Source organism: Salmo salar, chromosome ssa19 (assembly GCF_905237065.1).
Source record: "Salmo salar chromosome ssa19, Ssal_v3.1, whole genome shotgun sequence".
Classification (NCBI taxonomy): domain Eukaryota; kingdom Metazoa; phylum Chordata; class Actinopteri; order Salmoniformes; family Salmonidae; genus Salmo; species Salmo salar.
Genome location: NC_059460.1, coordinates 18319625 through 18331196, shown reverse-complemented (window position 1 = coordinate 18331196; position 11572 = coordinate 18319625). Strand labels below are relative to the sequence as shown.

The following is an 11572-nucleotide window of genomic DNA, read 5'->3' as shown; positions in this document are numbered from 1 at the left end:
TACTGACAATGTTTGTCCATGGAGATTGCATGGCTGTGTGCTTGATGTTATACACCTGTCATCAATGGGTGTGGCTGAAATAGCCAAATCCAATCATTTGAAAGGGTGTCCAAATACTTTTGGCCATGTAGTGTACCAAAAAAACGATTTAGTCCAATCAACGTAAGCTAAATATGATGTGGCTGTCCATGGTTTTGATTTCTGTGTTTGTGTGTGTACGTGCTTGCGCGTTCGCGCAAGTAGAAAAAACATGTTGGCTCACCCTACTTGTAGAGAAATGCCAATACCATCCTCCTCTCTTTCATGTTAACGAAATGGTCTATCACATACAGTACACTTTTATTTTTTGTTGTCCTAGGCTACCTGGCTAAAATGCTTGCTTGCTAGCCTAACTTTCTTTCATGGGCATTGTTAGCTAGTTAACATTAGCCTTCTACATCTACTGTAGCTACATATTGAACTTCCATCCTGTCAGGCCAGGGGCACAATGTAGTAATTAATGGTTGGATCAGACTCACCATTATAATCATTGGCCAGTATGGATGATTAAGTCCAAATCTCTATCTCCATCCATGGCTAATTTAGGAAAGGGTCAATTTTAGCAAGCTAGCTAGCCACCGGAGGACAACAACACAATGAGATGCAACAATTCAATGTGTTTCTGTCATTGAGGTATGCTCTCGACTCGATTTGATAGGAGTGATGCCAAATCCAAACTGGCTTCCCTTAACCCTTTTTTGGGGGGGTGCATCAGGACCATTCACAGTTGAGCTCACTCAAGGTAGGCCAAATGCTCGCCACATCCCTTGCATTCAATGCTATGGGCGGCAACAATGTCATACTCTTTTGAACCAGACAGCATCAGATAGATGGCCTACATATACAGAGACAGAGGGGCGCTGTTTCGCTTGCTCGGATCCTTTCTCTTGTGAGATACTTCAGCCTATTGCGAATTGAAGGGAAATGATGAAACACAGAGAAAGTTAAATTATTTAGGTTTTTTTCTATTTTCCTTGGTAATTTTGGGGGGGGAAGCCTAGCATCCCTTGGCATCCAGGAATACACGCCAATGTGTTTTACAAGCTCCAGATGAGTGCAATCTATCACTAAACACACGAGCACCTGCACAGAGTCAATTGACCAAGCCAGGGAAACGTTTTTCGGTGAGAATGTGTTACATCAGGTCAGACTACTCCGCGCTACTTTCTCAAGAAAAACGCGCACACAATGAAGCAAGCATCTAACTGACATACAAAGTAAAGCACCGAAAAGTGGTATCGTGCAATAGCAGACAGATGGAAAAAGTCCAGACGCAAACGAGCAGTGAAACGCTGCAGCGCTGTATCCCTGATGCGTGCCGCGGAACAGGCATAGAGTATTAACTTTATGTTCGCAGGCTGGGGCTCTGTGCTAGGAAACATGAGAAGGGTGACATATTCAGTTTCTCGGGCTGAGAATCGGAGGCCACTGAATAAAGCAGAAAGGCGACCGCGGTTCGTGTGGTTTTAGCTCAGGAACTTAGAACGGGAACATGTGAGCAGGGAATGGACAACTGGAAGCAGGATTACAAACTACACAGAGAAGCAGGCGTGCTGCCGTACAGGTAACTGAGAATGAGATAGCGTTTGATGGGGGTTTCTTATGTGTGACTACAATGGCAAAACTACTGCCTTAACTTTAAAGCGCATAATGCCTCACATGGGATATATCTGGCAACATTGTTCCACGCTGATGGCACAGTATATCCCGTGACTGGAGTTATGATCATGTTATGACATATTTTGCGGTATGACAGTAGGCTACTGTAACTATAGCTAAATCATAAACATTACCGGTTTGAATCAAATAGAAGAAAAAAAAAAAACTATAGACGAAATATTTTGTCTGTCAGAAAGTGCGCTCAATTGCACCTCTGACATTTCTGTCGAAGCTCTAGAGATTTCATGGCAACATGCAGTGGTGTGGAATGCATGATATATTTTTTTGAATCAGGGGAATAATGGTGTTGAAATCACATTATGCACGAATGAGCCCGTGCAACTGTGAACCCATTTAGCTAATCTGATGTCTCGATGTCATTGTTGTCAATCTACAGTAGTAGCCTAGTGAGTAAAATATGAAAATATCACTCACGGGGATACATGGTACCGCACCGCGCTGCAGACTGGGATGTGTTTTATTGAGATTGCATGAACTTCATAGTGATCTTTGAGTATAGTCAAGAGCACTTGGTAGAAATCACCCTTCTGCCTTTGTGGTTTCAATCAGGCTTTCGCTTGGTGCGTAAATTGATCCACCATATGAGGAATTAGTATACAATACAATGAATGCACCTTTGATTTGGCGCATCATCATAATTACAAAATCATAAACTCGACTTTAGCAAATTATGTATATCTGAATCTGTTAACCCCAGCTGCATGACTTTCTAATCTCCGTTTTCTACTCGTTTTACAGGAGACTCACCGGGACACGGGGGCAGCAGCAGCTTCAATAAGAAGTCAAGTGCAACACTTTCGCGAAGACAGACAGACTTTTACGCAGCAGATCATACGGAGGAATACCGAACCAAAGATGAATACTATTGTGTTTAACAAATTGAGTAACCAGGTCCTCTTCGATGAGAAGGCGAAGGAGGCCGAGAGGAGCAGTAGAAATTATTTAGAGGTAATAGATGGACAGCATCCGGACCTTCATCCAGACATGCTATCAAGCAATCATCAAGTTATCAAAGACAACAACGGCATCAGACACAGGAGGTAGGCAATGTCACTCATTCAAACCTAAAAAAAACTAATCAGACAACAAAACTTGCAACAGTGTTTCGATTTTTCAATTTTTTCAATTTGGTTTGCATTGTATAGTTCTATCTGGGTAAGGGGCGCAACTGAGGACGGAGTGATACAGACTGTGTAAAAGGTGTAAAAAGTTGATGCTGCAAATTTAAATTGTGCATATGAGTTTCTTAGATTATGGTGACCCCAAATAACCAAGTGTGCATGGTGCGTAAGTATGCATTTATAATGCATGTCGTAGGCTTTTTGAAAGCAATGTCATGTGATAATATTTTGGATATGTTCTAAAGCAATAATCTCAATTATAAATTCAGACAAAAGGTTGTCTAAAAAATCTAAGGAAAATATGACAATATCATTGCACCGAATGCAGCCAAAATCTTAACCAAATTAGGAGGTTTTACGTGCATATTTCATTTTTCCAACAGTGCAATATGATCTTATTGTTTTAGGGAAATTGCAGGAAATGTATATTTACTATTGCAACCTGGTTTGCATTTTAGTGTTGATATTCACATAAAATCTACAGATGAATCAATCAACTCAAATTGTATTGGTCACATACACATGTTTAGCATATGTTATCACGGGTGTAGCGAAATGCTTGCGCATCTAGCTCCGACAGTGCAGTAATATCTAGCAAGTAATATCTAACAGTTTCACAACATATACCCAATACACACACATCTAAGTAAGGAATGGAATTAAGAATATCTAGGCCGTCCGTGTTCAGTGGCATGTTTAAAACACGTCTTATTCTGTTTCTAATAGCCTATATAAATGTGCACTTGCTTCAACTCTGTGGTCTAGTAGTCAATATTGGCATTTACATTTTTTTAAGACGGCGAGTAAAAAAGGAATTATGTCAGAACTCCTGATTGTCCGGTGTACTGTTACAATGGAATCAACGCGCATTTGATGTACAGACAGTACAGTAGTCTCATATATGGGTGGATGGGCACCAGCATCGGATGGAACGGCAGGTAACCTAGTGGTTAGAGCGTTGGGCCAGTAACCGACAGGTTGGGAGATCGAATCCCCGAGCTGACAAGTTAAAAATCTGTCAATCCTGAACAAGGCTGTTTATTGGCCGTCATTGTAAATAAGGATTTGCCTAAATAAATAACATATTTTTCTTCAATAAAAAAACCGCGATGCTGTGTGAAACACGAATCCATTCAATCAAACATCCTACACACCGACGGTGTCCATCTGCGCTGGGGTTATTGAACTACAGTACCTCTGTGTGTAAGGAGAGACGGAGGGATAACACAATGACAGTGAGGTGCCGCTTCCAGGGGAATATCATTACTAATTAACAATATTAAAATAAATACAAGGTGTGTGTCGCCAAAAATTCAGTAGAGGGGAGTCAAATGTTCTTTAGGTTGTTCATACAGATCTAGATTACAAGGAAAATATTTGTAGAACATGAACCTTACTTTAGGCAGACTTGAGGTTAGGAGAAAATATGTTACATCTGCAGTGAAGCTTCGGAGAAATAAGACAAAGCAGGAATATCGCAGCGCCATAGTGACATCTACAGGTTTAAAAGACATAGGCAGGACATTACAAGTATCAGGAACAAATTGATCTCATTTGGAATTCCTTTAATGATCAATGTCTGAGTATTTGCTGTTACCAAAATACATATTGCTCAATGTGCTTGGTTGAAACACGCCATTGCGTGTTGGTGAGTAGACTTGACAGCACTGCTGCACCACACCGAGCATAAAAGTTAGTCCTACTTTGAGGCACATCTCCCGTGGGTGTAAAATTGAATGTTATTATTTGTTTCATTGCGACGTTTTCGTGCGTTGGGGAGAAAACAAGCAACCAATAAAACGCGTCTCTGCCCCCAGCTTAATTATAGCACACTTTGGTGACAAAATTACATAGGTCTACTTTCCAACGGTCATTTTACGTGTCATGACTCAGGATAGCCATTCTTCTTCAAGTAAGGTTATAAAATGAACGGAACATCCACTTTAGTCACACTTAGAACATCCATTTTAGTTAGATACCATTACATTTGGTCGTGTGTAAATAAACAACTATATTCTCTGTCCATTTTCTGGGATAAAGCGCATCACCACTCTTCCCTGAACTCGATCACGTCACTTGTTTTTAGGGTTTTCTTTCCCCCAAAGGTTTTGTTTGCACCCAAATGCATTAAGATGTATATGAAATTAAATTGTTGGTAATGATAGCCTCTTCCTTTATCATTGTTTTTCAAATAAAGTTGAATGATATGTCTTTAATTGATTAGTCAAATAGTATTTTGGCCTATATTTAAAAAAAGAAGGTTATCCTAGGAACCTAAAAATGACAAACTGGAGGAACTTTTTATGTTTCATATATTCATTATGATTAATAATAGTATTCATAACAAAAATGCTATTAACAATAATAATAAAAACAACATTGAGTGGCAAACTTGTAAAGTCACACTTTACACGTTTAAATTTTTTTTTAAATTAACTTTACATCTGAAGTCAAAATAAATATGCAGTCAATAAATGAATAAAGACCTTCAGTACATTGTCAGCCATTGACGGATGTTGATATTGCTCATATGCATGTCCATCCTGGCTTCACAGGGTGCATACCTTCTCAACAACCTATAGGCATCGTTAAAGTGCAGGCGGCTTAGCTAAGCTCAATGTTATTCATTTGTGTTGACCAATAGCATCAGTGTCCCATTGCCTTCCAAAACACGTTATATTCTATAAAACTATTATCCCTCAAGTAGTCCATGTATGCACAATGAATGAAGCCCTTAATTAGATCTAGACTAAATGTAATGATATTGTGGAATTAGTATTGAATAGTAACAAGTGTAAAAGTTGTGTGTCACTGATCAGGTCTTGGTCAACAGCTTTGTACAAAGGGAAAATACTTTGTACAAATGGAAAGAGAAAAAATGATTTCCACATGTTACCAACATTTTTCATTATAGCAATGTTTTAATATTTTCTCTAAATTCACTATTGTTTCATTATGTCAATTTCTTATAGGCCTACAGTCTGCAACCTTGACAACTACGTTATGAAAACAAAATCTGAAAAGTATGTACTACTATTCCCCATAAATTCCCATCAAGAATATCTTTTTTTCTATGTAGGTTTGTTTTAGAATTACATTTTTGTATGTGCATGGGCCTCAATTCAATTTTTAGGCTTATTTTCTCTAGAGCAATGAGTGACACAGTTGTTGCTCTCTCTCTCTCTCTCTCTCGTGCAGGGGCCGTCAGAACGGTGGGAAGGTGCGACACAAGCGCCAGGCTCTACAGGACATGGCTCGGCCTCTGAAGCAGTGGCTCTACAAACACAGGGACAACCCATACCCCACTAAGACAGAGAAAATCCTGCTAGCCCTCAGCTCTCAAATGACCTTGGTCCAGGTATTTATTTTCTCTTATTTGAGATATTTCATGAAAGTTCCATTAGAAGAACCGTTTAACCACAATGTCATTTATAATCTGATTGTTGTTGAGATGATATTGCATTGAAATTAAAATACGTATATAGATAAATCATTATAATAGTGAAAAGGCCTCATTACAATGAAGCCTACATCATTCTAGTGTACCTACATTTTAATTGTCACAGAATTCATTCTGTATGAATTCTCCATCTGTATTTAACCTTCTGGTTTTCATTATGGACAACATTGACCTTGGCATCATCTCCTCCATGTTATAGCCTACTTGTCTTTGTAAATAGCCAGCTTGTACTTAGGTGGCCTTTTAGTTTTGTGAGTCATAGAGCATGGTGTTCCTCTAGATTACTGGGTTTTCATCATAAAGTGACAAACCCCAGAGAAAGCGACAGAGAGAGAGAGAGACAGAGAGAGACCGAGAGAGAGAGACAGAGAGAGACCGAGACAGAGAGAGACCGAGAGAGAGAGACCGAGAGAGAGAGACAGAGAGAGACAGAGAGAGACAGAGAGAGACAGAGACAGAGAGAGACCGAGAGAGACAGAGAGAAGAGAGAGAGAGACAGACAGACAGACAGACAGACAGACAGACAGACAGACAGACAGACAGACAGACAGACAGACAGACAGACAGACAGACAGACAGACAGACAGACAGACAGACAGACAGAGCAGCAACAGTAGGCTACAACTGTCAGACGTTGAGCTGAGCTCCTCCCTACAGTATCTTCTGTCTGACATGGGACTATGCTGCTATGTCATCTGGACATAACACAATGTCATTAATATGAGAGAGAGGGAGAGAGAGATAGAGATGGGAAGGTAGAGAGAGAGAGAGGGAGATGGGAAGGTAGAGAGAGAGAGAGAGAGAGAGAGATGGGAAGGTAGAGAGAGAGAGAGAGAGAGAGAGAGAGAGAGCGAGAGAGAGAGATGGGAAGGTAGAGAGAGAGAGAGAGAGACAGAGCGAGAGAGAGAGATGGGAAGGTAGAGAGAGAGAGAGAGAGAGAGAGAGATGGGAAGGTAGAGAGAGAGAGATGGGAAGGTAGAGAGAGAGAGATGGGAAGGTAGAGAGAGAGAGAGAGATGGGAAGGTAGAGAGAGAGAGATGGGAAGGTAGAGAGAGAGAGATGGGAAGGTAGAGAGAGAGAGATGGGAAGGTAGAGAGAGAGAGAATGGGAAGGTAGAGAGAGAGAGATGGGAAGGTAGAGAGAGAGAGAATGGGAAGGTAGAGAGAGAGAGATGGGAAGGTAGAGAGAGAGAGAGAGAGATGGGAAGGTAGAGAGAGAGAGATGGGAAGGTAGAGAGAGAGAGAGAGAGAATGGGAAGGTAGAGAGAGAGAGATGGGAAGGTAGAGAGAGAGAGATAGAGAGATGGGAAGGTAGAGAGAGAGAGATGGGAAGGTAGAGAGAGAGAGAGAGAGTGGGAAGGTAGAGAGAGAGAGAAGAGAGAGAGAGATGGGAAGGTAGAGAGAGAGAGATGGGAAGGTAGAGAGAGAGAGAGAGAGAGAGATGGGAAGGTAGAGAGAGAGAGATGGGAAGGTAGAGAGAGAGAGAGAGAGAGAGAGAGAGAGAGAGAGAGAGAGAGAGAGAGAGAGAGATGGGAAGGTAGAGAGAGAGAGATGGGAAGGTAGAGAGAGAGAGAGAGAGAGAGAGATGGGAAGGTAGAGAGAGAGAGAGAATGGGAACGTAGAGAGAGAGAGAGAGAGAGAGAGAGAGAGTGGGAAGGTAGAGAGAGAGAGATGGGAAGGTAGAGAGAGAGAGAGAGAGAGATGGGAAGGTAGAGAGAGGAGAGATGGGAAGGTAGAGAGAGAGAGAGGGAGATGGGAAGGTAGAGAGAGAGAGAGAGAGATGGGAACGTAGAGAGAGAGAGAGAGAGAGAGAGAGAGAGATGGGAAGGTAGAGAGAGAGAGAGAGAGATGGGAAGGTAGAGAGAGAGAGAGAGAGATGGGAAGGTAGAGAGAGAGAGAGAGAGATGGGAAGGTAGAGAGAGAGAGAGGGAGATGGGAAGGTAGAGAGAGAGAGAGAGAGATGGGAAGGTAGAGAGAGAGAGAGAGAGATGGGAAGGTAGAGAGAGAGAGAGGGAGATGGGAAGGTAGAGAGAGAGAGAGAGAGATGGGAAGGTAGAGAGAGAGGTCTGTCTGCGTCAGTTGCCTAATCTGTTTTTAATTTTGGTTCTAATGAAGCCATTTGTTTTCGGAGTGTGAGCACATCACAGAAGAATGCTTTGCATGGAACACACACACACACACACACACACAAACACACACACACACACACACACACACACACACACACACACACACACACACACACACACACACACACACACACACAGGCCCACCTCACCACACACCCCATACGGGGGGGGGTGAAAGGTCATGCTATATTCACTCTGTCTGTGACCTGTCTGTATGCCACAGGACAGGAACCAGGAACAAGGTGATGCACCATGTGGTGGCATAACACTGTGTTTGATGTCTGTGGTGGGAACCCCGGCACTGTGACTGTGGGTGCGTCCAAAAAGGCCCCCTTATCCCTACATACTGCATTACTTCTGACAAGAGCCTAATGGGCCCTGGTCAAAAGTAGTGCACTATATAGGGGAATAGGGTGCTATTTGGGACGCAAGCCCAAGCGATCCACCCATCCATCCTCCCCCAGTCTCAGTCTTAGTGACAGACATCTTTTCTTGCAGTCTCATTAGCAAGCCGCTTCAGACCTCTCTACTCTCTAAGTGCTCTCTCAGTCTCTCTCAGCCCTCTCCAAGCCACATGTGGATGCTTCAGCTTAGGCCCCTGGTGTGACGTGTCCTCGGCCAGAGACAAAGGGACGTGGGACTTTATTAGTTAACGAGAAACATGATACTGAAACATAGGAAAGATCCGAAAATAAGTACTCTAGCATACTGCCGGTCCAACTCTTTCATAAGTCGCTTGAAGTGTATTGAGCATGAAAAGTTATTCCAGTAGAACTTGTAATGGTCTCTGGTTCTTGTGGAATGAAGAAGGCAGGGTTGAGTATCATTTTATTGCATTCAAAAAAGTCTTATTAGAAAGAGTTTGGTGGAATCCAGAATAAGCACATATGACTGGGTATGTTGGGTTGGAAATAATTTAATGAATCGTTACATTTGCTGGGCCTGTCTAGCGTTTAGGGGTGTTAAATGGTTGTGAATGACATTTTGAAAGCCTTTGATATGGACTAGAGGACTATAGAGGACTAGACTAGATGAATGTTGCAGTGTTTTCTTGCTGATTCTCTCGATCCATTTCCCCTGCGTGTCTGGGATGTCTCAGAGACTTCTGCTTCTGCGGTATTATGGGTATCGGGGTCTGCCGTGTTGCAACCCGACTCTGTCTCTCCGCCTCTCTCGTACCCGGGGTAAGGCCTGCCGGAGGGAGGGAGGGACAGCAGACATTTTCCTACAGGATAGTCTTTGTTTTGTCATGGATGTGGAGGTGTTTTGAATCCAAACAATAACAGCGATTTCTATTTTTCTTCCCTTTTCTCTCTGTTCTTCTCTCTCTCGCGCGCTCTCTCTAACTCTCCTTGTACTTTGCTCTCTCTCTTTGTTTCTCTGTCTGTCTCGGTTCCTCTCTTTCTCCTCTCTCCCTCTCTCTCTCTCTCTGTTTTTTGTCTCACTTTCTCTCTTACTTTTGCACTCTCGCTTGCTCTCCCTCCCTCCCTCCCTCCCTCCCTCCCTCCTCCCTCCCTCCCTCCCTCCCTCCTCCTCCCTCCCTCCCTCCCTCCCTCCCTCCCTCAGGTGTCTAACTGGTTTGCCAACGCCAGGCGGAGGCTGAAGAACACAGTGAGACAGCCAGATCTGAGCTGGGCGCTGCGCATCAAACTCTACAACAAATATGTCCAGGGAAACGCAGAGAGACTGAGTGTCAGCAGCGATGATACCTGCTCAGAAGGTAGGCTAACGCTCTCCTCGCCGCCAACCTGTCATATTACAACATCGTATGTCTATCTCGTGAAGATATAACCCTCAATGTCAGTGCCCACTTATCACATATCTCATATCATGTCTCTACCTGGGAAAACGAGCTCAGCCAAACACAACCATTTCCATCCTCCTTACTACTGCCTCGTATCCGACAGCTCCAGCGCCGAAGTAGGATCCCGTTATGCAGGGACATGCACTGGCATTTATAAATGGCCTGTCTGTGGCTGTGTCTCAAATTGCACCCTATTCCCTATGCAGTGCGCTACTTTTGACCAGGGCCCATCTCATTTGGGACGCACGCCGCGTGTCCTGGTAGAAAGACGCTGACGCTCAGAAGCTGTGACACACTGTCATTAAGACACCCTACGGCACTAGCAGGGCTGAAGACTAGCTTCCCCTTCAGATCCCAGCCTGCAATTGGTAATGAGAGGCTCTGTCATACGTGTATTTATTGCTCTCTCTCTCTCGCTCTCTCTCTCGCTCTCTCTCTCTCTCTCTCAGCTCTTTTCTGTGACCCAGAAGAACACCCATGCACTGTACTGTGGTGTCACTCAGTCTTTTAAGCCCTAATTAGGTTTGTTGAGGAGGAGAGACACACAGTGTGGGCAGGGTGGAATGTCTTTATTTTGCAGTCTTCAGTTTGCATGGCGTTGTAATAAATTGTTTATATAGGGCTCTGGTCAAAAGTAGTGCACTATATAGCCATTTGGGATGCACGTACTGTTGCTCCAGGAGTTAGTGATGTGACTGAGGAGACGTTACAGTGACCCTGTAACCACTCAGTCTCACTGTCAGGACCTCACTGTTGGACACGTCACCTCAGTGTCAGCGGGGTTGCCGTGGCAACGCCTCAACAGGAAGGGGTCAGACTGAGGGAGGTTAAAGGTCACCTGTAGCTCAGGTTTATGTCCATGAAAGAGATGTCTCAGGCTTAAAAAAAGGAACCTGAGGATTTCAACATCATTTTCAGATGTACGATGTACACCTGGACTATACACCTGAAACATCTACCTCGGGAAGCAGGGGAAGGAAATATGTTCATGTGTTTCTGATATAAGCTATAATTATAATTTTACCCAGACTGAATCAAAACTCAGACCTGCCCAAATCATTTTCAGTGGCGCTCTCTTGATTTCCCCCATCCCGAGAGGGGATCTGTTTTTCAGCACCATGTTATATTTTCTGTATTTTTTTTCATCAGGTGGGGGCCAATATTTTAATTCAATCTCGGCTGCAAAGAGCTCCCTGGAAATTATTTATTTCTGAAAAGGATAACAGCAATGTGCTTTTGATAGAGAGGAAATGATCTACCATCCGTCATGGTTTGGTAATGCCTTGGTCTTAAGCTGACGGCTGAGGTCTTCACTGTAGCTGGTTGAAGCCCTGCCAACT

General features: G+C 43.2%; 1 protein-coding gene across 2 annotated transcripts in view; it reads left to right on the top strand.

Annotated features, from left to right (window-relative positions):
- Positions 1-1186: 1186 nt before the first annotated feature.
- Positions 1187-11572, top strand: part of mkxa (mohawk homeobox a) — a 31710-nt gene continuing 21324 nt past the window's right edge. The window contains exons 1-5 of one of the 2 annotated variants that reach the window (XM_014157492.2): positions 1191-1603; positions 2458-2759; positions 5813-5863; positions 6039-6198; positions 9995-10148. In XM_014157492.2, coding sequence (XP_014012967.1) covers positions 2575-2759; positions 5813-5863; positions 6039-6198; positions 9995-10148 — 550 coding nt within the window. In that variant the 5' untranslated portion in view covers positions 1191-1603; positions 2458-2574. Of the gene's footprint in view, positions 1604-2457; positions 2760-5812; positions 5864-6038; positions 6199-9994; positions 10149-11572 lie in introns of both variants that reach the window. The other variant, XM_014157493.2, reaches the window with a different exon arrangement.